Source organism: Cotesia typhae, unplaced genomic scaffold (assembly GCF_013202065.1).
Source record: "Cotesia typhae breed Kobodo isofemale line unplaced genomic scaffold, CoteBio_Ctyphae scaffold_13, whole genome shotgun sequence".
Lineage (NCBI taxonomy): Eukaryota > Metazoa > Arthropoda > Insecta > Hymenoptera > Braconidae > Cotesia > Cotesia typhae.
Genome location: NW_027423774.1, coordinates 6,124,897 through 6,149,030, shown reverse-complemented (window position 1 = coordinate 6,149,030; position 24,134 = coordinate 6,124,897). Strand labels below are relative to the sequence as shown.

General features: G+C 28.6%; 2 protein-coding genes and 1 long non-coding RNA gene across 4 annotated transcripts in view; 2 read left to right on the top strand and 1 right to left on the bottom strand.

Moving 5' to 3' along the window:
- Positions 1-10,222: 10,222 nt before the first annotated feature.
- The window catches only part of Nachralpha1 (nicotinic acetylcholine receptor alpha1), a 100,062-nt gene continuing 86,150 nt past the window's right edge, over positions 10,223-24,134 (bottom strand). Inside the window, exons 6-7 of the mRNA XM_074253349.1 lie at positions 19,959-21,014; positions 10,223-11,132 (exon numbers count right to left, since the gene is read on the bottom strand). Of these exons, the coding sequence (XP_074109450.1) occupies positions 10,926-11,132; positions 19,959-21,014 (1,263 nt within the window). The 3' untranslated portion in view covers positions 10,223-10,925. The remainder of the gene's footprint in view (positions 11,133-19,958; positions 21,015-24,134) is intronic.
- LOC141534177 (uncharacterized) lies at positions 14,735-23,898 on the top strand. The gene is made up of 3 exons (XR_012480381.1): positions 14,735-15,331; positions 20,531-20,749; positions 23,349-23,898. It is a non-coding gene; the product is annotated as an uncharacterized LOC141534177 (long non-coding RNA).
- Positions 16,237-17,906, top strand: LOC141534176 (uncharacterized). 2 transcript variants are annotated; one of them, XM_074253351.1, is made up of 2 exons: positions 16,237-16,910; positions 17,087-17,906. In XM_074253351.1, the coding sequence occupies exons 1-2, from the start codon at positions 16,727-16,729 to the stop codon at positions 17,557-17,559; spliced, it is 657 nt and encodes a 218-aa protein (XP_074109452.1). In that variant the 5' UTR covers positions 16,237-16,726; the 3' UTR covers positions 17,560-17,906. The 2 variants fall into 2 exon arrangements, with proteins under 2 accessions (XP_074109452.1, XP_074109451.1); XM_074253350.1 differs by having other exon boundaries at positions 17,075-17,906.

Sequence of the window (24,134 nt, the reverse complement as noted above, 5' to 3'; positions counted from 1 at the left end):
AAATGTTGAGGAATTTTATATAATTTAGACATCAAATAAATTACGGATCTTAAATAACCTGAGCATTTATTTATTTAGTGATGATAATTATGATAGAAAATTCAATCTTTTAATTTTTGTTTTATTGAAAAAATAGCAAAGTGAATAAACAACTGGAAAATAATTTGTTTTTAAATTTGTTCCGAGCAAGCCTATGGATTTTTATCTAGGTATAAATGTATCTAGCTAGAGAAAATATGTATTCACGTATTATACGATAGAGAATAGAATATAAAGGTTTTTATTAAAATTTCCTCTCGTTTTTACGTTATATACCAGGAGAAAAGAAATATTCAAATAAATTCTCTTGTGACCGGTGCAACCGATGCAAATACATTTGAAACCGTGAACTCGCTCTGTTCGTCATTTTTTTATTTTTGTTGATTTAAAAATTTTTTTGTTTCATTTCAGATTGAACCCTGCGCCATATGTCGCTCCAATGTTTCTCTTCTCACTCTCACTGGCTGTTGACTTTTTTGTATCAAAAAAAATTCTTTTTTTCCCTCAGTTATCTCTGTTACTCAACTATTTATCTTTTTTTTTTTTTTAATTTAGATTTTTGGGGCAGAGCTCGAGTGTGTTTGCGGGTCACAACGTATATATGGAGATTGGAGGCGAGGGAGCTGGGCAAACGATTTTAATCAAGTGAGTTGTGTGAATGATCGAAATTTAATTTATCAAACGATTCGAGATTTTTCTCCCACTGTTAAAATCAAAGTGTACCGACATTTTTATATTAAAAAAAAAAAAAAAAAATTCTGCGGGAAAATAGATTGCTTTTATTTCGTTAGTCAATGTCATGATTTTAAATTTTTTGTTTGCAAATTTACAAAATTAAATTTAAATTTAAAATTTCAAACAAAAAATTAAATCTAACTGTCCAAAATTATCCGTGAAATTAAATCTTTTTCTACACCCACAAATCCACGGTTGGGTTTTTTATACTTACGCATTGTTATGACCCGACAATGGACTCACCAGCAAGCAGTTACCGTACTGGTTAGTCTCAGGACTTTAATTCCTTTTCCAGCTCAAGCTCAAGCTCCTTCAAAATTTTTTTCCAATTTCCTTCTTCTTTACACTCTTATCACTCATTTACTCCTTCAATGCAAGAGCAGAGAAAGAAAATAAAAGTTCTAATCGTCGACGCTAGGGAGCGATGAAGCAGGGACACAATGCTCGTAAAAAGTATGGGTAAAAAAATAATGATAAAAAAAAAGTAACTTACAAATGCTTTTTTTTTCCTCTTCTCATCTCGTTCTTATTTTGAAAACTTTTCATTCTCGATCCGTGGACACACACCAATGAACACCCCCAGTATTTATATTATCGACTTGTCTCGTTGAAATTATCGAAGCTAAATCAAAAGATTGAGACTTTTTTTTTTTTTTTTTTTTTTTTATGGTTAAGATCTTGGAGGGAAGTAATGAAGGATATTGGTTTTGGATCTAAAACATAAAAAATTAAATGAATAAATAAATATATAACGTAATAAGGAAGGATAAATTTTCAGGTGAATAAATAAATAAACAATTGTTGAATTACTTTTTTAAACAATAATTTTAACCACTCGTTTATTTGTTTCATTTTGTTTAAATTGTTTTACATACGATGGATAATTACGTGTAGAATGTGTAGACGTTAGCTTATAAATAGGTTTATTTATTTTTTTTTTTTTTCATATTATTATTTTTATCCATACACAATATATTGTTGTCGTTTATTTTTTAGTCGTTAATTATTGTTGTCTCTCCTTTTTAATTTAATAAATGTCTTCTCATTACAAGTATCTCATTGAGTACTCGGACAATTATATTATTCAATTTAATAATACATATAAGTAATTAATACTTTACAAATGCACGTGCTAGTGCTACAATTCAATTCAATTAATTAATCTGCCGATTAATCCCCACCGTTATTACCAATTTCATTATACATATTACATTACATTGTTAATATTAATATTAAATTACCATTCATTATTTTTATTATTATTATTATTATTTTTTATTATTATTATTATTATTATTAATATTTATGACTGATCTTATTCACATTGGGAGCGGAATCACGTATGAGGAATAAACCGATTTAAATGATGTCCGCCGTCTGATTTGTTTTACTTTATTAATATATTTTACCGTAGATTAATTGACTTAATTAATTTATATATCAAATAAATAATATTATATTATTGATAAAAAATTATAATAATAAGTATAAAAAGTTAAAATGAATAATGTATGTATTATTTAATATTTAATAATAATCGAAAGCTGACATCACTTGTTCGGGCTTTCCTCTTATTTTTTTTTATCTTCAATTATTTTTATAAATTATCAGCTTATTATTATTATTATTATTATTATTATTATTATTATTATTATTATTTTTAAATCTTATGAGACACGACAGCAGACAACGTTCTTTCATACAAACAAACAATTAGGTCAGATAGACAAATAATTTTTGAGATACACAAAACAATTTAATATAAATCAACATTTAAGTATACTGAAGTAATAAATGTTATTATTTATTTATTATTATTATTATTACTTTTATTTTTATTATTATTATTTTTTTTTATGAATAATAATAATATTTCCTAGAATGCTCTACGATTATTTCGTTGTTTAGTAAAAAAAAAAAAAATATTTTTTAATAAAGTTAAAAAAATTTTTTTTTAATATTACAAATTGAAATGACAATTAAGATTGCTGTAATTGTTTTGTTGTTTTATTTTCTTTATTAATTGAAATATATATAAATGGAAAAATCAACCTAGAGCAACTTTATTTCATACTCTATTTTTTTTTTATCAATCTGTTTTTTATTTACAATATTTATAATTGATCGGCCAGTTGGTCTAAATTAAAATTAATTGTACCAAAGGTTTTCCTCTCAATTTAATTGTTAATTAATTGCTTGCGTAAATTAAAAATGAATTTTAGTTAGAATATTTTATTAGCTAATTGACCTAGCGACCTCTTTTAAAAATAATCAATTCAATTGATGATAATTAACAATTATTTATGCTATAACAAATTAATTTCCAATTAGGGACTATAATTGATAAAATTAATGTGTACACACTAATTAATGATTTTGAGAGAGATACTGTTACAACTATTATTATTATTATTATTATTATTATTATTAATATTATAATTATTAACAATAATTAATTTATATTATTTAAGAAGTAAAATAAATGGGTGTATATAATGAGCATGAGTTAATTAATAGTTTACTTTAACAAATAATATAGATGCAAGTTTCAAACTCACATATTTCAGTGTAATTAATATTTGTGGGCAAATTGAAATAATTACAGGCATTATTTAGAGAGCAGTGTCTTATTTTAAGACAATTACACCTAATCATATATTATTTCTTCGGTTTTTAACAAACGAACATTTTATTCATTTAATTAGTGATCGGATTCGTTTTTTTGTTGAATTTTATTTTTCCAGCTCCGTTTTTTTTTATTTTTATTTTCTTTCCAATTTATTTTTATTCACTGGATTTAGTAACACACAACGTCACTTTCACACGGCAAATAATTGACAGAAATACACCGAATTTATTGTAATTAATTTCTGAGAGGCACTGGGTTTAATCTTTTTATTTTATTTTCTTTTTTACTAAAAACTCCCTCAATAATTTATTATTATTATTGTAAAATAAATAATAACCATTAAAAAGTTTGGAAAATCCAAAAGTGCACGTCTCAACGCTCATTCATTACAAAAAAAAGTTAAAATAACATAAAACTGAAATTTTGTAATTAAATTACATTGAATTAGATGGTAATTGTAAATTGGCTATTACTCAGAATCATACTGAAGCAAATGAAAAAAAAATTGGACTTAAGAAGTGAAATTTTTTGGGCGTTATCGTGACAACGTACATCATCCGCACATACAGACAACCCGAAAAACAAGGTCCATCGGAATATTTTTCCAAAACGGTTTTTTTTATGCTATTTAGAAAAAATAGTGTTTCTTAAAATATCTAGTGTCATAAAAAAGTGTTATTATTGATATTAGTCCACTCATTTAATACTCAAAGTGCAAAAAAGTTCGGATACCAGTAATTTAAGCTGAGATAATTGCTTGACTTTGACAGAATGAGAGTGAAGCACTACTCACGCTTCGCGTTGAGACGTGCAATTAACACATCGTGTTCGGATGCCATAATGGCGTATACTGGCAAAAGGTCCCGGTGAAAAGCCATAAGAGCGTATGAAAAAAATTTTTTTTCGGAAATAGACGTAGTTTCGTGCGAAACGTGCAGAAATGCTAAAAAAAATTTTATGCGTCCTTATGGCTCCTTAGGGTCCCACCTTGGATGACATAAGGGCGAATAAAAAAATTTTTTTTTTCGTAACCGACGTATTTTTGTATGAAACGTGTAGAAATACAAAAAAAAATTTTTTTTCAAACTAACAATTTTTTTGGAGTTAGAAAAAATAATAGAATTTTTATCATAAGCCCTTATGGCATCTGTAACGCGATATATTCGCTCTCTGGTTCCCTTAAATGCTTTAGGTTGCATTAATGATAATAATAATAATAATAATAATAATAATAATAATAATAATAATAATAATAACATTAATAATAATAATATTCTTAGCAATAATAATAAAAACAAAAATAATAATAAATTGATTAGTTAGAAAAAATCTAATTTCTTAATAATTACCCGTAATTTTATATCGTAAACACTTAAACTGTATACATTTCGATACTATAATAATAATAATTTATATATATTTATATTTATATATATAATAATGATTAATCAATTTATTACTGCACTTTATACTATTTATTATTTCTAAATTAATAATTATTTTATTGATGTCCATTTATAGGATAACAAAACACTCGTTAATGTTAATTATTTATTATTATTTTTTTTTTTACTTACTTATTATTAAAATTAATCAATAATAATCGTTTACATAACTATCAACTATAAATATATTTATCAACACTTCACTCACACAGTATTTAAAATTAATTACAATTATACCTATTAAGTATAATCTAAGAGCGTGCTAGTTTTTATTTATTGAGCTTGCCTTTATTTTTGTCTACTTGTTTTATTTTTATTTATTTCAAATCCTCTTTACTTTTATTTATCGATGATTATCGACCGAGTGTATGTTTTAATATTTTTTATTTTAAATGTAGAAAAAATTAGGCGTACAAAAAAACTTGCCATTATTTTTTTTTCCTTATGTATCATTAATTATTATTATTATTATTTTATAAGTGTTTTTTACATCGTTTTTACGTATTTTTATTATTAATTCTGAATGCTACTGAATAATAAATGTGTGTTTTATTATCAGGGATGTTTTTAAAAGATCGCGGGGGCGAAGACTCGGGGGTTTTATTTTAAAAATCAAACGAATAAATTTTTTTTTTAATTTATCTCTATTATTAATTTATCTTTTTTTTTTCTTTATGAACCAGAAATATTATTTATTAAACAGCGGTGATGCTATTTGTCTGCAATAATTTATAAAGTCAACGTTATTTATCAATTTCCATTTATAAACGATGACCAGGAGCAATAAGAGTCTGATTGTCTTAACAATACTATCAGTTTTATGTGAATTTATTTTTTAAATTCTCAAAATAAAAAATCATCAATTTTTATTTATTAATTTAGTTATTAATCATTACGGTGATTTAATTAACTACTATGAAATTAATATCTGTCGATTTCGTCCTTTAGCTTTTCCGTCTTTCGAAAAAAAAAAAAATTATAATTTTTGTTCATACTTTAAGAACGGATTGATTATTTTGAGTTTTAGTAAATTTTATAAATATAACAGTGTGATAAAATGTCCCTTGAGCATATTTGATTAAAAAATTATAAATACGTCTAACAATAAAATAGCGACATCTTAAATGTCACTCAAAGTAGACACCCCGAAGACTAGACTAGACTATTTTTTTATTTTTTATTTATTTCTAATAATACACTTTGTTCTATGTTATTGAATTTTTACATGTAATGTATGATAAAGAAAAATGATAAAGGGAAAAATAAATAAAAGATGAAAGGTCTTAAGGACGTGTACGCGTAATCAGACGTGTATAAGAGTGGGTAGAAAAGCTCTGTTGTAGAAGTAAAGGGCGGGCTAATAAATCCCTTGCTCGATCCGTCGTTTATTCGACTCGCTCGGTTTATTTTCGAGGCGCGAGCGTTGAGTCTTACGACGTAGGCTACTCCCAGGAAGACATGCGATAGTTTCTTGTTTCTGTTTATTTTATTTTATTTTGTTTAAATTTTATTTTAATTATTTTTTTTTTCCTTCAAAATTTTGTTCTTACTAATTAATCCGCATTTTCACTTTAATACAATTCACTTTTATTTAAACTCGATTTATTGGCTTTTTCACAAAATTCATTTAGTTTTTAACAATTTAAATAATTAACGCCTTGGGCTATGAACTGATGGAACTACAATACTGAATTTTAATAAAGAAAAGTTATCAATTGAGCTTTTTTTTCGTTAATTAATTGTTACATCAAACACAAACAATCAATTAAACTTTGGATTTTTAAAGAAATCTATTTAAGGTTTAACCAGCAAAATGATCTATCGACCTGAAGTATTCACCGAGGTGGAAAGAATAAACAGTAAACACTTTACTGCCAGTTAAATACGTACAGCGGTTTATGTGTATAAACGATTACTTAAAGATTTTTTTTATATCTTTAATTTTTTTAAATAAAATTAAATAAAGCCAATTAATCGAGGCTCAAATTTTAATCATCAACATGACTTTAAAACGACAAATAATTCTGTAAATACACACGTTCAAATATAAATTAAAAAAATAATAACTCACGTGTTTTATCTATTTAATAATTGATCTATTAAATATATAGATACACTTTATTATTTTTTTTTTATTTATTTATTATTCCAAATACTACGTTATTATTATTACGACAACAATATTATTTAAATAATTAATGTATTAATTTATTATTGTTGCTGTTACTGTCATGATGAGATTAATTTAACATTACTCTATTTATACATTCATACATTAATTTACTATGTCGCGTCTTTTTTTTTCACAATTTTTAACAAATAACCTATTTTTAAAATTTTTACTTAATTGAATTATTATTATTATTATTATTATTATTATTATTATTATTATTATTATTATTAAATAGAATAAAAATTTATCTAAAAAAAAATAAAATCATTTTTATAATAAAAAATTTTTATATACATTTTAATAAATTTTAATAAATATTTTTAAACAATTATATTATTACTAATAATAAAATTATTCATAATTTATAACACTATATATATTATTAAGCATTTAAAAAATTTTATTTCATATTTAACTAGTGCAATCATTAAAATTTTCTTGCATAATTTTTCCTTATAAAATCCCCAATAATTATAATTGGAGCAATTAGCCGATCATGTAATTAAACGAAAAAATCTTTCAATGCCCTCTGAACATTCCAAACTTCTCCTAAGCATTATCAAGCAGTAATAACAATAATAATAAATTTATGAATATTAATTATTTATTGAATAACCAACTGTCAATTAACTCAATTACTATGTGTAGATTATAATAATTATCGTATTAACTTAATAAATAATAATAATAATGATAATAATAATTTACACATATACATATTTATCTTTTATCGTAATAATTATAATTATTATATTTTATATATGCACATTAACTTTAATAATTAATAATTACCATTATCATTAAATGAGCAAATAAATTGATTATTATATCCGCAGCGAGGGGGTACGGGGTGTTGGAAGCGCCATATGTCCATCATTTATTTATTCATATAATACAAATTTGATAAATAACTCTCGTAAATTTCCAAAAACGTTACTAAACTTTTTTTATCTATCTAGTTACAATATTTTATAAATATCATCAATATACAATCAATGAACCATTTAAATCTTTAATTTTGCTTAAAAAATTCATCCTTTAAGAAATTCCCCCACCCAAACAACCACTCGGACATAAATATATAGATATACAGTTAAATGGTATGAGAAAAAAAAAAATATCAAGTATCTTGAGCACGATATCAAGGTTCAAAGTATGCAATTTTGGTTTTTGTCTGTCGATATCGCACTTCGAACGCCACAATAAATTCATTTTAACCTTTCAATCTCTTCCTCAGTTGTTTCCGCTTCCAGTCATATGCTTCTTTTTTTTTTTTTTTTTTTTTTTTTTAATATTTTTATTCTCTCTTATTTTCTCCGTGTCTTTTTATACATAACGATTCTGTCTTTTCTATTTTACCGTCATAAGAATCAAGACTTTGGCACGGTTATGCGACATCTCGAAGCCCGAATTTTTTGGTATCGCTCCAAAGAGTTCTCTCTCGGTCAAACTCGAGTATCAACGCCCTACTACCATACACATACATATATATATATATATATATATATATATATATATATATATATATATATATATATATATTTATTATTTTTTCATTCCTTTTACCTCTATTCTATCTCATCTCTTTTATCCCTTTTACAGTCAACTCCTCTCTATCGTCAGCTCGTTTTCTAAGCCCCGGCCTTCCGTCCCCGTTATATACCCAATATATATATATATATATATATATATATATATATGTATGTATGTATGTATATATAAATATATATGAATATATAGCCCCTCACCCTTTTCCTCGCCTCTTCGGGGTTTTCTCGCCTCCCTAAGATGGAATAACAGGCCATTTTCAGATTGCCAGTTGTTTTTACAAGCCATTTTATTTTACACTATTTCCCGATAATAATTATTATTATTACTATTATTATTGTTATTATTTTAATTTTCAAATTTTATTTACGCGTTTGCTAAATAAAACGACGGGCAGTTTATTACACGGAAAGAAAACTGTATGAAAAATTACGGTAAAAACATCGTAAATTTCAATATAGAATATTGTAATGCCGGACCTAAACTCAAACATCGTAATTTTTACGATGCAGTATCGTAAATTTCTATCACTTAAATTAAAAAGAAGCTTAAGTTTCCGAAAAAAATAATCCTGCATCACCAAGGAATCGAATCCGGAGACCTCTCCGCGACAAACAAGTCCAAGGTTTATCCCCTCACGCTATCAGAAGAACATCTTAATTTCATGTTCAGTCACATAATAAGACCCTCCATACAGTAACTGGTCATCTTTTGGTGGTGGCGCCGCAAACTACTGGACTCTGTCTTTCTTTTATTAAAACATATAGTATGCGTCCTTATTCACTTGCTTTTACAGAAAAAAAATTTACTAAATAACATCGTAATTTTCAATAATTCAAATTGTATTCTGTAGACGGCAGCATCGTAAAAATCAAGATACTAAAAGTATAGTCCTGGATTATGATATTACTATTGTAATTTTTCATATAATTTTTTTTCCGTGTAATTACACATAATTCTGTAATTAATTATGGCTATTTTTAAAAAATTTTTACTTTGTATTAAAAAAAAAAAAAAAACGACTTATAAAATAAATAAATAAAATATAATCATACCTGATAATAATTATTTCGGGACTGAAGCTTCTTGTATCTTTTGTTACGAAGAGAAGAGCGAGGGTAACTACCCCCATATTGTGCGTGTACTAATGCTGTGTCTTAGGTGAAAGTTATTCATCATTCTTAATTTATTATTTTATCATTTAAATAATTAATTAATTAATTTATAATTTATATTGTTTTAACCATTAATTAATTAATTTAATATTTATTAGTATATATATATATATATATATATATATATATATATATATATATATATATATATATATATATATATATTATATTTTTAAATTAAACTCATTCAATTATAAAATGCGGCAGTTCGGCAAGTTTCCCGACAAAATCGTTCGTCGCAGTGGCTCTAGCCTTTACGTATGAAACCTGATTTTACAAAAATACGGCACGCTTATTATTTTTTTTAATTTTTTATTAATTATTTTTTTTTTTTTTTATTTTTTTATTTGGATAATTGGCACTTTCTTTTTTTTACCACGGCCGTCGTCGTCCCAAGTCTTTCGGATCATCGGAATCGTTTATAATGTTCCCTTATTTTTTAGACTCAATAATCATCCACCAATCACGGTGATTATGATTATTCTTTTTTAATTTTTTTTTTTTTTTTTTTTTTTTTTTAATTAAAGAACAATGGACGGCAACGACGCAGTCGTTTTTTTTTTTTTTTTTTTAATTGTTTTTCGTGATATTTCACGTGAATGTGCCGTTCTCCAAGTGTTTGTTCACGATTTTCACGACTCACCATTTTAGTTTAATTATTTAATAATCGATTGTATTTTTTTTTGTTAAAATACAATTATTTAAACTGGTTTCTGGCGGTGTTGTGTCATTAGTAGTAGTAGTTTTTGTAGTAGTAGTAATAGTAGTAGTAGTAGTAGTATACTAGTAGTAGCAGTAGTAGTAATAATAGTAATAAAATTAGAGATGAAACTGGATCGAGTGTAAAATTAGATGGAGCTGTATCGATTAACGATACTCGATCTGTAGCTGTTGATCTCAAGACGTGAACTCTGATGCACAAGGAGTGACGACAGTCGACGACGACACTGCCTCGTGCCTGCGTGCAAGAATTTACAAGAGTGGATAGTAACGTGTGTCATTATTTTATTTAAATGCGTGTTAATGTGTTTATATGTGGTACCACAGTTAATACTTGACCACGAGGCACGAGTGTGATTTCATTATTATTATTATTATTATTAATTAAGTTTATTTAATATCAATAATATTAATTGAATTATTTTAAAAACCACGGTGCTTTGGCCGGGTATTATCGTCGACTAGTCATCCTCCTCGGGACCCATGTTCTTCAGCATCATCTTCCTCTGGGCGATTTTGCTATAAATAATGTCTATTGGTTTGGTCTCGTCGTACAGGCTCGGGGCCTGTAGGATAATGAGAGCCGTACCAAAAAAACAAGCAATCGTAAAAAACCAAAGGAAAATTCTGTCGAGAACCATTGCTACGTACTTCCAGTCTTCTTCCACCTGTAACCAAACAGATTAATCGTAAATTCATTGTTTATGTCTTTTGAAAAATTGGTAAATATTTACAAGTGGGGTCAACCATTTTAATTTTTTTTTTTGTTGATTTTATTGATCCACTTTTATAATTTAGATGAAAAATATGAAAATATATCATGTAAGCAAACCATTCATAACGTGATTGGTCAAATATATCAAAGCATAAAAATATATGCAAGCCCTAAATTCATGCGCAGGCTTGCGCGCGCAAATTTGAATTCTAGTATATTTTTATTTTTGGAAAATACATAAAAAAAAAAAAAAAAAAATGAACAATTCGACATAAAAAGTTGATTATCATAATTTTAACAAATTTTCAAAAAAAATATATGAAAAACATCAAAAAAAGATAAAATATAAATTTTATCCAAAAACATGAGAGTCAAAATTTTTTCCAACTTTTGAAGGCAAAAAAGCTATCGAAATCTTTATTATTTTCTTTCACGATATTTTTTTATCATAAATGCGCCGTAACAACAAGCAGAATCAAAAAAAATTTGAAAATGTTAATTTTTCACCTAATTATGGCCCAAAATGGAGTTGACCCCACTTGTAAATAATTACCGAAAAATTATAAAACGTATTTTGGTTTATCAGTAAATCAGTAAATCAGTAAATGTATCCAAAACATAATAATAAAATTAGAAAATTCCATACTTAAGCGCTCAAAATTGCACTTATTACGTTTCTGAGCTCTTCGAGCTCAAAAAAATAACTTGTGTGTCATTTTGAGCTCTCCAAGATAAAAAATCTGATAGAAGTTTAATGAAGCACTATATTTTGAATTTTCAAACCGCAGTAACTTTTGAATGAAAGAACCGATTTTTACGCGGTTGGCGGCATTTAACGCAGTTTTTTAAGCCTCATAAAGAATTTTTGAGTTTGAATTGATCGAACTAAGAATTTTAAAGCAATTCCGAAAAAATACTTTTTTTTTGGTTTTCTTTCAACAACGATAACTCACGAACGAATCAATCGATTTTGACCCAGCTGGCAGCGATCGACTGATTAGTTTTTGGAATTGATCGGTAAAGCCGTTTAAAATTTATTCCGAAAAAACCACGTTTGAAAAAATTTTTTTTGTAGTTTTTGTGAGATTTTTCAAAATCTACGATTTTTAAAAATTTTCAATTTTCTTAGCGGGAAGTTAAAAAATTTGAAAATGTTAATTATGGCCCAAAATGGGGTTGACCCTACTTGTAAATAATTACCGAAAGATTATAAAATAAGTCTTTGTTTATCAGTGAATTTGTGTCCAAAACATAATAATAAAATATTTTTTGACAAATCTAATTCATTGGTTGGCAAGAAAAGAAGAAGTTACCCCGAGAATTCAACTATGCTGTACTTTGCAGAGTATCCCAGAAGCCTCCAGCTTTTGAGACTCGAAAAAACTTAATCCGAAACATCTTAGAGTTAACTTGGAGACGTTATAACTTGGAGACGATTCTAGATTAGAATCGCCATTTCCAACTCAACTAAATTTTATCATTCTTCAGTTTATTTATGTTTTTCTTTAAAAACATTTTTTTTTTTTTTTTCGGCTACCTAGCCAGTTTCTCACAGATGTTAGTCAGAATCTCAAATAGCAGTTTAGGAGTTTAATTTACAAGTTTGCTTTAAAGCTAATTAACCTTGCTGGTGATACTACTGCGTGTATTTAAAGTGAAGACACCATCTTTTGAAGACAATGTAAATTATAAATATACACACGTATGTAACAGTATTGAAGAAAATTTAATGCGAAACATTTAATCCGAGTGTCTAAAGTGAATCAAAAGATAAATTCACCGAGTTAGCAAAATGCAAATACCCGTTCTCTGAGTACTAATGTAACAAAAACAACAACAACAATAAGAACAATATATTAAGTATGGAAGAACAAGTAGAGATAGAATAATAAGTATTTGCGTATGACACGATACTTTTGACGATGAGTTTACTTGGCAACCTGGCAAAGTGTTGCCGCAGTGCGTTACTTGTTATACTGTAGATGGAAATGCAGCCGAGCTCTGGTAATGCTGCACGTATCTACTTTATATACATATACATTTTTATACACTTTGTCCAGTGTAATTTATTCTCGTGCTTGTGCTGCTGTATAGCAATATTCCGGTGCTCAGAGGACCACAAACCAACCAGGAGGCGGTCCAACAGGGAATAGATGGAATAGATAAAACGGATGTACTTCCGTAAAGCTCTCAGTTCCTCCTACGATCCAAAGACACTTCCGGCAAATCGAAAAGATAAATAACATATTTCTTAAGCATTTACACAACTTTCTCAAACAGACAGTATTTTATCTGCAATTCTAATTTTTTTTATCTGATAAAATTTTTCATTTCCGAGGACGTGATTCATTTTATTTCTCTTAATAACAATTGAGATTTTTTTTGAAAGGAAAGACCCGGATTTTTAAATTTTGAAACGGGACGCTTGCAAAATATGAAAAATATAATATATACATTGAGTTGAACAACCGGAGTAGAAGTAAAAATAGTTAGTGAACTGTAAACTAGTACTAGTACTGCCGGTGCTGGTAGACAGAAATGAATCCATTGAATTTGATCTAGGCTGAAAGCCAATTGGAATCAACCAACCATAAACACACGGTTAAATTTGTAAGTGAAAAAATTTTTAGATGAAAAGATAATAATCTAACATAGAGTGAACTTTTAAAAACAATTATAGCGAAATAGACGGAAAAAAAATTATATAAAAAATTACAATAGTAACATCGTGATCCAGGATTAGTCTTTCAATATCTTAATTTCTACACGGCGAAAAAAAAAATAGGGATTTTCCCTATTTTTGCATAGGAAAAATTGACTTATGACATGAAAAAGATTTTTTTTTCAACTGAAAAAAAAATAGAAATAAAAAAAACACTATTCTGAAATTTTCAGGATATTTGTAAAAAATGTCAAAGTTTCATATGAAAGAAAAAAAAAAGAAGTTAAAAAGGTTTATCATCGAGAAATTCGGAGTTTTTTTGGAAAATCTAATAAATAACGATGAAGATAGGCTTGAATAATTTTTTTCTATTTTTTCCCAAAAAGAATATTTAATAAAAACAATTTTGAGAAAAAAAAACGTCTCGATAAGTCAATTTTTGAAAAAGTTATGGCAATTTAAGCCACACCGTCCATAATCTGCTGGATTTTTAATTTTTTCGAAATGTAAAGTAAAATTTGAAAAAAATTTCCTCGAATTTTTTTATCACAATCCGACTGTATGTCACTGTTTTACTTTTAAATTATCTGAAATTGCTCGAATGAGAAAATTGTTATGTAAATTTGTAATTATTAAATTAAGTTACATAAATTTTAGTGATAAATAAATTTTTCCTACGTCACATAAATATTTCTATCACGTTAATAAAAAAAAAATTCCCATGTTAACATTAGAAAAATTTCAATGTCAACATAGGAATTTTTCCTTTGAAAAATAGGAAGAATCCCTATGTTTTTTTCGCCATGTATGATTTTATACTTCGAAAATTACTATTTACTCATGAATTTTGCGATGTTTGAATTATTGAAAATTCCGATGTTATTTAGTAAATTTTTTTTCCGTAAGGGCAAGTGAATAAGAACGCATACTATATATTTTAACTAAAGAGAGATAGAGTTCAGTAGTTTGCGACGCCACCACCGAAAGATAACTATTGCATGGAGGGTCTTATTGTCTGACTGAACAGAATGTTTAGATACGTCCTCAGATAGCGTGAGACGTTAAGCCTTGGGCTTGATACAGATCGGTGATTCAGAATAATTTTTCGGCGACCTATACATCTTTTTAATTTGAGTGATCGAAAAAATATTATTTATAGCAACATCGTAATTTTTCTTGTAGTAATAGAACGAATAACGCAGAACTCAAAGGTTGTAGTTATCAAAGATTCTGTCAGAAGTACAGTATTCCAAAAAGATTGATGCTTCCTCGATTTAACGTTAATCACAAAACCCATTAAGCTTCTGTTGCATATATTTATGCATGAAGATGAAAAAGATGTAGAGATATGGATACCCGAGGCTCGATTAGCTAAGCTATTACAAACTATCAACCATAAGTTCACCTGACAATGAAGCGTCGTGACAACTAGTACACAGACTAGTTTCGGTCTATCGTCACAAAGGATTTTAATCGGTCTAATAATACCAGTAAGTACTGTATGGTAGGGTAGAGTCCAAAGGCTTTAATGGCTTTAAGGGCTTTGAGATAGCTACGTCACGTTCTGTTAAGTAATTCTTTGTCTTTGTCTTGTGTGCCGTATTTGCTTGTATATTAGGGTGATTCAAAAAAAAAGAATATTTTTTTTTTCGTTTGGTACTCTGAAAAATAGGTTCCTAGACACCTCTAAGAAAGCCTCTCCAAGCATGAGTTCTTAATTGTAACGGGAAGGTCCTCCTTCTTACAGTTTTCTATTTTTTCTTATTATCAGATAGAAAAATTTATATCTCGCTTCCAACTACTTGAAAAAATATTTTGTTCCTCAGATTTTGTAGGAAATTGAATGCTCTACAAAAAGGTCTCTTACGATTTTTTCGTAAACCCAACCGTTTAAAAGATATTAACGGTTAAAGTTTGATTATTTTTGGGAAAATTTTTTATTTCTTATGAATTTTATAACTCAATGAAAAAAATCATTATGAATGATGAAACTCATAGTTTTGTAGGAAATTTACTGCTCTATAAAAATGGTCTCTTATGATTTTTCGATCAAGTTGAGCGTTTACGAGATATTCATCGTCAAACATCAATGCATATCAATTTTTCTAGTTTTTGATCAATAATTTGAAAAATTTCAATTTATTCTGTGAGTTTCAAGGAAATTTAGACAAATTTGAGTTTTTATTATAAAAGCAACTCCTATAGATGTTTTCTGTTCAAAAATTCATTTGAAAGTTTTTATTCTAATAATATTTTTTTAAATTTTATCTTTAATAATTTAAAATCTTAATCGCGTTGTCATTTATTATTATGAAATTTGTTCAGTGCATATTTTTAAATTGTTTTTCACAAAATATACATAAAATTTTCGTTCGAGGGGATTTTTGTTTTGAATTCCATTTCTTCTTCTGTTTGTCTTCTGAAACTAACGCCATCTATGTTTTTACTCTCAACTATCTTCAGTATTTACCCATTTAAAACCGTATTTTCAGTGTTCCTAAAACTGATCATCTTGAATACGTAATAAAATAATTCATTTTAAATAAGTCTTATAATCATCACATAAATTTATTTATCATCAATTAACCTACAATGAATAAAGAAATACGTTTTATCGGAATACCTCTACAAAGAATTTCGGAACGTAAGTTACCAAAAGTGAAAGAGGTTATGCGTGTGTTTTTCTACCAACTAAAAATTTTAAAGTATTCAATCAAACAAAGTGCTAAAAATTCAGTTGACCAAGTTATTGAACTGTGGAGAAAAATCAGATTCCAACTAGTGGAGCTCCTAATGCAGTCAAAAAATTTCTTCGCTATCACAGTCAATGGTTAAAATTACAAAAAAATTTCGATAAAAAGAATTCAGCGCAAAACCAAAAGGAAATGAAATTTCAGACTGATCTTGAACAATTATTCGACATTGTGAGCGAAAAATCCTTAAAAGTGCTTGATGATAATATTAGAAAGTTGTATTTGGATCAAAAATTCGGTACCCATAAAGAGATTCTTTCTAATAATGTACCTGTATCAAACTTAACCACAACTATGATGGGAATAGATGAGAGTAGTAAGTATCTGAGATATTTAATTATTATAAAGTCAGGTAGTAGTGTAACTTTTCATAGATGACTAGATGACATTTGACTAGACAATTTTTGGAGTCCTTTCTTAATTATTTGTCATCAAAATGAATAAATTCTATACATTTTCTTCGTTTAATTTATAAAACAGATCTTATTCCAGACTTAGATCAACCGTCTACCAGTCATGCGATTGTTCCAAGTGAAAAATCAGAGTCGTTCTCTACGTATACATTAAGTGGAGTTACAAATTTTGGATCTGATTCAGAGTATGAACCTCCAATTCCGACAAAACGAGCAAAACTTGATGTCTTAACTCCTGAAGTCATTTTTGGACTCGACCGAGCTAATGTCAGCAGTAGAAATGCGATGTTTATTATTGCTCCGGTTTTACTAGCAGTAGGTATTAAAATTGAAGATACAACGCTCAGTTATAGTTCAATTCAACGAGCTCGTATGCTTCAAAGAGAAGACATTGCTAAAGGACTTAATGACAACTTTAAGACACACGATAAATACGTTATGCATTGGGACGGAAAAATGCTGAATGACCTTGTTGGATCAAAATCTGTGGAACGGCTACCAGTTATTTTAACTGCATTTGGTACCGAACAATTACTTGGGGTTCCAAAATGAATTCTGGGACGGCAGACAATCAAACATCAGCCATTTTATCGACATTGAGTGAATGGGGTATTACTAATTATGTTAAGGCGATGTGTTTTGACACGACGGCAGTTAATACAGGTAACTTATCAATGATAATTTAATCTAAAAAATATTTAATTATTAACGTTCTAGTTTAATTTTTATTGCTTACTGAATTTCACTTTTGAAATTATTGAGAATTATTTACTCATTTGGATTTTAAATATAATCTACAATTTGTTGAAAATATTAAATTTAACGATAGTTATCTATTTTCTTTATACAGGAATTCATAACGGTACATGTAAGGCAATTGAAAAGACTTTGGGAAGAGAGTTAATCTGGTTACCATGTCGTCACCACATTTTTGAGATCATATTGAGAAGTGCATTTGAAGTATATTGGCCTGTGTCATCTGGGCCAAACGTACCAATGTTCGGAAGATTTAAAAAATCATGGGATGAAATAAATAAAACTAATTATAAATCTGGAATTGAAGATACTGTTGTTGCTGATATCATTTTGGATAAAAAAATGAAATATCTAGTTTAATTGCACAATTCTTACAGGTATGATTTAACTGCGATTTTAAGAAAAAAATTTTCTTGTTTCTGACAAATTTTTAATTGTTTTTGATAGTTACTACAACCCCGAGATGACTATAAAGAATTGTTGGAATTGTCGTTGATTTTCCTTGGAGAAATGCCTCAAGAAGAAATTTTTTCAAACGTCCTGGTGCAATTCATCATGCTAGGTGGATGGCGAAGGCAATTTACAGTTTAAAAATGTTTCTATTCAGAAATGAATTTAAACTTTCTAATAAAGAATTGGACGGTCTTCGGCAAATTTGTATATTTATAGTTACACTGTATTTAAAAGCTTGGTTTTCATCAACTTCTGCAACAACTGCTGCTAATCATGACTTGCAGTTTTTGAAAAATTTATTCGAGTACAAAAATATCAATTCATTGATTTCTTCAGCAACTTGTGAAAAAATGATTTTGCATTTATGGTATTTAAGTGATGAACTTGCCATTTTATCATTATTTGACGATACCGTTTCATTGGAAGTAAAAAAATATTGTTGGAGCTGTTAATACTCGTAACGGTACAGATTCTAAAGCTAAAAAATTTATAATTGATAAAAACGATTTGAATTCATTAACACAAAAAGTCTGAGTGACTTTGTTTCTAAAAAGTCTTTAAATCTCTTTAAAATCTTTGATTTACCATATGACTTCCTTGATAAAGATATTGAATCGTGGCCTACTAATGACAGTTACATTGAAAATAAAGAATACTTTAACCAATTGAAAGTTGTTAATGATTCAGCAGAACGAGCTGTTGCATTAGTTAGTGAGTATAATCAATGCTTGACAAAAATGAAGAGCAATTCCAATACTTATTGCAAATTATCAAAGAACATCGAAAAAACTACCCAAACTGCAATAGAGGAAATTATTTACAGTAAAAGTGTACCGTTATGTTGAAAATATTGAAAATTATATGGCAGTTGATAATTAAATAAATAAATTCTTCGATAAAAAAGTGAAACACATGTGAAACACACTAAATTGAATTATATATTTAAAAAAATGCACTAATTTTTTGTTTTAATGTAATCAAACATGTCCAAGACTAAAAAAACTAATTAAAAAAATAGTTCATAACATATTTCTATTCATAGAAACTCAAATTTGTCTAAATTTCCTTGAAACTCACAGAATAAATTGAAATTTTTCGAATTATTGATCAAAAACTAGAAAAATTGATATGCATTGATGTTTGACGATGAATATCTCGTAAACGCTCAACTTGATCGAAAAATCATAAGAGACCATTTTTATAGAGCAGTAAATTTCCTACAAAACTATGAGTTTCATCATTCATAATGATTTTTTTTCATTGAGTTATAAAATTCATAAGAAATAAAAAATTTTCCCAAAAATAATCAAACTTTAACCGTTAATATCTTTTAAACGGTTGGGTTTACGAAAAAATCGTAAGAGACCTTTTTTGTAGAGCATTCAATTTCCTACAAAATCTGAGGAACAAAATATTTTTTCAAGTAGTTGGAAGCGAGATATAAATTTTTCTATCTGATAATAAGAAAAAATAGAAAACTGTAAGAAGGAGGACCTTCCCGTTACAATTAAGAACTCATGCTTGGAGAGGCTTTCTTAGAGGTGTCTAGGAACCTATTTTTCAGAGTACCAAACGAAAAAAAAAATATTCTTTTTTTTTGAATCACCCTATTGTATATACCTAAGTAGATGTGATTCGTCAGCAAACGAGGATTGCTGTCAAAAGTATATTTAATATATAAGTACAACAGAAGGGAAAGAAGGGAGTGAAATATATGTGAGAAAAGAGAAAAATCTACTTACACTTTCAAACCTGTCCTTGTTCTTGGCGTGTTGAGCAATAAAACGTGCGTCTTCAATGGTTTTTTCGATTTCCCTGGCAAGTGGCCGCTCAAACGTCGGACTGACGTCGTCGTGAACGTATCCCGGACTGGCGGGTACGAAAAGTTCATCATCGCCACCACCAGGGAGCGGTATAGGCGGCAATGCAGACTCATCAAAACGTGGAGCCACTACGGGAATGGGTAGGTCGCCGTACCTCGAATTGGGTATTGTTGTAACAGATGGGGGCACTGGTACTGGTGGTATTGTAACTGGTAAACCTGGCAAATCTGTTATTTCATAATCCTCACTGTACCTTTTGCCACGGTATGGTAATTCATATTTGTCAGTCTCATTAACGTTAGGGAACACATCGGTGAGTATTAGCTCGGGCGCTTTATCGTCGTCATCCTCGTCCTCATCATCGTCATTATTGTTATCGATATTATCATCATTATCATTATTATCATTATCGTCATCGTTGTCCGTATTTGGTCTCTCGATGCACAAGTATTTAGGTAATATATCAATAAATACTACTCTTACCCATCTAGCCATACGATGTGTCACCGGCGAACGAAAGTTAACATTTAACACGGCAATAGTCACTACTACAGACAGAGTTACCAGCACCATTGTAAACAATAAATATTTACCGAGAAGTGGCACTGTCAATGACGTAGGAGGGATTATTTCGGCAAGCAATAGAAAGAATACTGTTAATGATAGTAATATCGATATTGACAATGATACCTTTTCACCACTATGACTCGGTAAGTAAAACACCAGCACTGATAAAAACGATATACCCACGCAAGGTATTATTAAATTTACGGTGTAGAATAATGTTTTACGGCGTAATGTTATGTTAAATATTATATCGGGATAGGGCTCCTCACAACAACTGTAAAATTTTTCATTTCTTTTCGCAGGCACTTTTAATATGTCCCACTCGACGGAGATGTAGTAATCGGCCAAGTCGATCCCCACCTCTATTTCATTCGAGTCCTCGGTCTGGCTCAAGTGACGAAGATCCACCTGAAATAATTATTTATATACATTATTCATTGATAGTTAATTAATTTGAAATTATAAATTACTAGCTATTACGCGCCCGCTTCGCTAGGAATTTTATAGAACTGTACTTTTAGATCTAAACTTGAAATTTGATTAGAGTGTTGTTTTGACTTTCACAAATTCCAAATTTCATCGAATTAACATATATACCTTTCATCCATGTAATTATTCCAGCTAATATTCATTGTAACTTTCAATGTGTAATCATTATAATGTTTGCGTGGCTTTTTTCCGAAAATGAATAATAATTGACACGAAGAAAAAAATTTGAAATGAGAATTTGGAGTCTATAGGAGCTATAGCTTGGAAATTAAAAATTTTTAATGTTAAAACCCACCTTCGCAAACCCCTGTGAGATGAGCTATCGTAAAATTTGCCCATAGAATTTTTCTACATCTCTCACAGAAGATTCCTACCAAATTTGGAGTCGATATGAGCTATAGTTTAAAAACGGGAATTTTTCATTATTAACGCCCCTGCAATCTTCTTTGAGGTAGAATATGGTATAATTCGTTCATAAATTATTTTTTCATCACTTACAGAAAATTATATATATATATATATATATATATATATATATATATATATATATATATATATATATATATAATTTTTATTTGTTGTGGGGATATTATTTAGGAGCAGGTAATTAATTATATTGTATGAAGGATAATTCAAATAATTAAAAAATGTTTGTATTGTTTTTGTGAATTTTATAAAAATTTCTGTTATTAAAATTATTAAAATTTCGTATGCAGCGGAGTGTCTTCGTTTTCGACGCTACCGTGCACCTTCGCGTTTACATCAGCACCACTTTTGATCAGGTACCTGACTGTATCTCTTCTAGTGAAGAAAACAGCAGCGTGCAATGGGGTCCATCCTTCAATCAAAAGTTTCACATTGAAATCAATTGATTGAGAAAATAAAGACCCCAACACTAGCGGATTATCTCTGATGATAGTTTCGAGAATTTCAAGTAATAACATGATGAAATTTTGGTTTTTTTCTTCATCAGCATTCTCTCCTTCAACTGTGCTACTAACTGCTTCTTTAACTGTCACTAGCTCAGGATACGTCTGAGAAAGCCAATTCAGTATGTCGGTACTTGATTGAAGATAAGTTCTTATAAATTCCGACCACGGCCCGTAATCAGCATAGTTGACCACCATATTTTCTTCAGCTTCGCGACTTTGAGCCGCTAAAAGTTTCAAAATTTTTGACATTTTGATGATTGAGTATACTTGAATCACGATATCACAAAACATCAAATTTTACAAGATGCGATACGTTCGCAAGAGCAAATAAAGACTAACTGTGAAGTTTCAATTGTCCTTCCTATTTATAGTCTTACTTAACTTAGCTCCTCCTTACTTTTAATATTTAATGTACGCATTTTTCCTCGATATTGAAATTACTACGCCGTTCGTTGATAGGTACTTTTTGGCGACAGTGAGATTATAGAAAAGTATACCTGAGTTCTTTTAAAACTGAAAAGATTATCAGTGTATTAAAGTATTACGTACGGGAGCATCGAAATATTTTGTTCCTTAGAAATCAATAATTTTCCTAGTTAAAATTTATGCCCATATGCATTGAGAAGATTGGCCATAAATGTAAGAATATAAAGACCTTTCAAAAGGGATTAAGTAGCATTAATTTTGTAATTTTGTTACAGAAGCCGTTGTAAAATTTAAAATTCCATTAACGTAAAAAAAAAAAATGAACAAAAAGATTATATATTACTTAAAATTTGCCAAACACTAAACCGATTTTCAAAAATAAAAATCGATGTGTAAATAACATTTCAATGTACAGAAGTACTTTTACTTTTCTAAATGACGTGGGTATTTAAAATTTTTTTTTTAATTTCTCTCAGAGAAAAAGCTTAGAAATGAATACCCAAATGCACACTCAATACTATCACACCGGGAAAAAACATCAAGAGCTCAAGATAATCGTCTATCTCGGGAAAAAACTCAGGAGTGATTCACATCTACAATAATGCATTACTTCTTGCATGAATACTCATCCTGGCACTCCTAGGCGATCGATTCCACTCTTTCACCATCAGCTGGAAACTGCGAATCCTCCCTTAACCCTCAGCCTCTCCTCCCATCTACTTGACTCGACTCAACTTTTAACTCCGGCACTTGAAGTATCATTTAGTAAAGTCGACGTATGATAATGTATCAGGATATTCCTGCTGGAAAAATACTCCCGATAAAAAAATAAAAAATAAAATATTTATACTGCTCGAGATATATTGAAAAACTGTACGCCTTATCTTTTTTGCAGAACCCAATATACACAGGTTGCCACTTGATAAATCAACATGCCACCGTTAAAAAAAGTTTTGTGGTCTGATAAGTTAGATGTTCAACGACTAGACGGTTTCCAGTGATCGTTCATGAGCTTGTGACCTGCTTCAAGTTTATCACCTTCCTGCTCCGTTTTTTTCATCTCTCACGCTCGTGAGTAACTTTAGATCACGGTAATAAACACGCGCAATACTGAAATACTTTGTGAATTAAATAAGACGCAGTAACTCTTTTTTTATTAACCTTAATAATTAATTAACATTTTTTAATTTTAATAAAGAATAAAAAAAAATTTACAATGTAAAAATAGTGTACAAGAAGTATGTATATGGTATACAATAAAACCGTACCTTTTCACATAAGGAACCAATTCATTTAATTAAATTTATACAAAAAAAAATTAATATAAATTTAACATAATAATTGGTATTGTGCAAAAAAAAATTACAAAAATGAAATATTAGCAATATAAAACTCAAGCGTGACTATAAACAGGTTAGATCTTATATTGTCATAAGTACAAACGTAAAAACATACGTCTTGTACACTATTTTTACATACCTTGTAATTTTAATGATAATATAACGGCAAACAATGTTCTTATATGTTCAATATTTTAATAGCCACACACTTAATTCACTAATTATATTTCACCTAATTGTCAATATATGTTGAGTGAATATCTCACAAATTATAAACAGCACGTCACGCGCAGGCGCTAAAAAAAATGGCGGAGTCATCGTGGGCATAATCCAAATTTCAA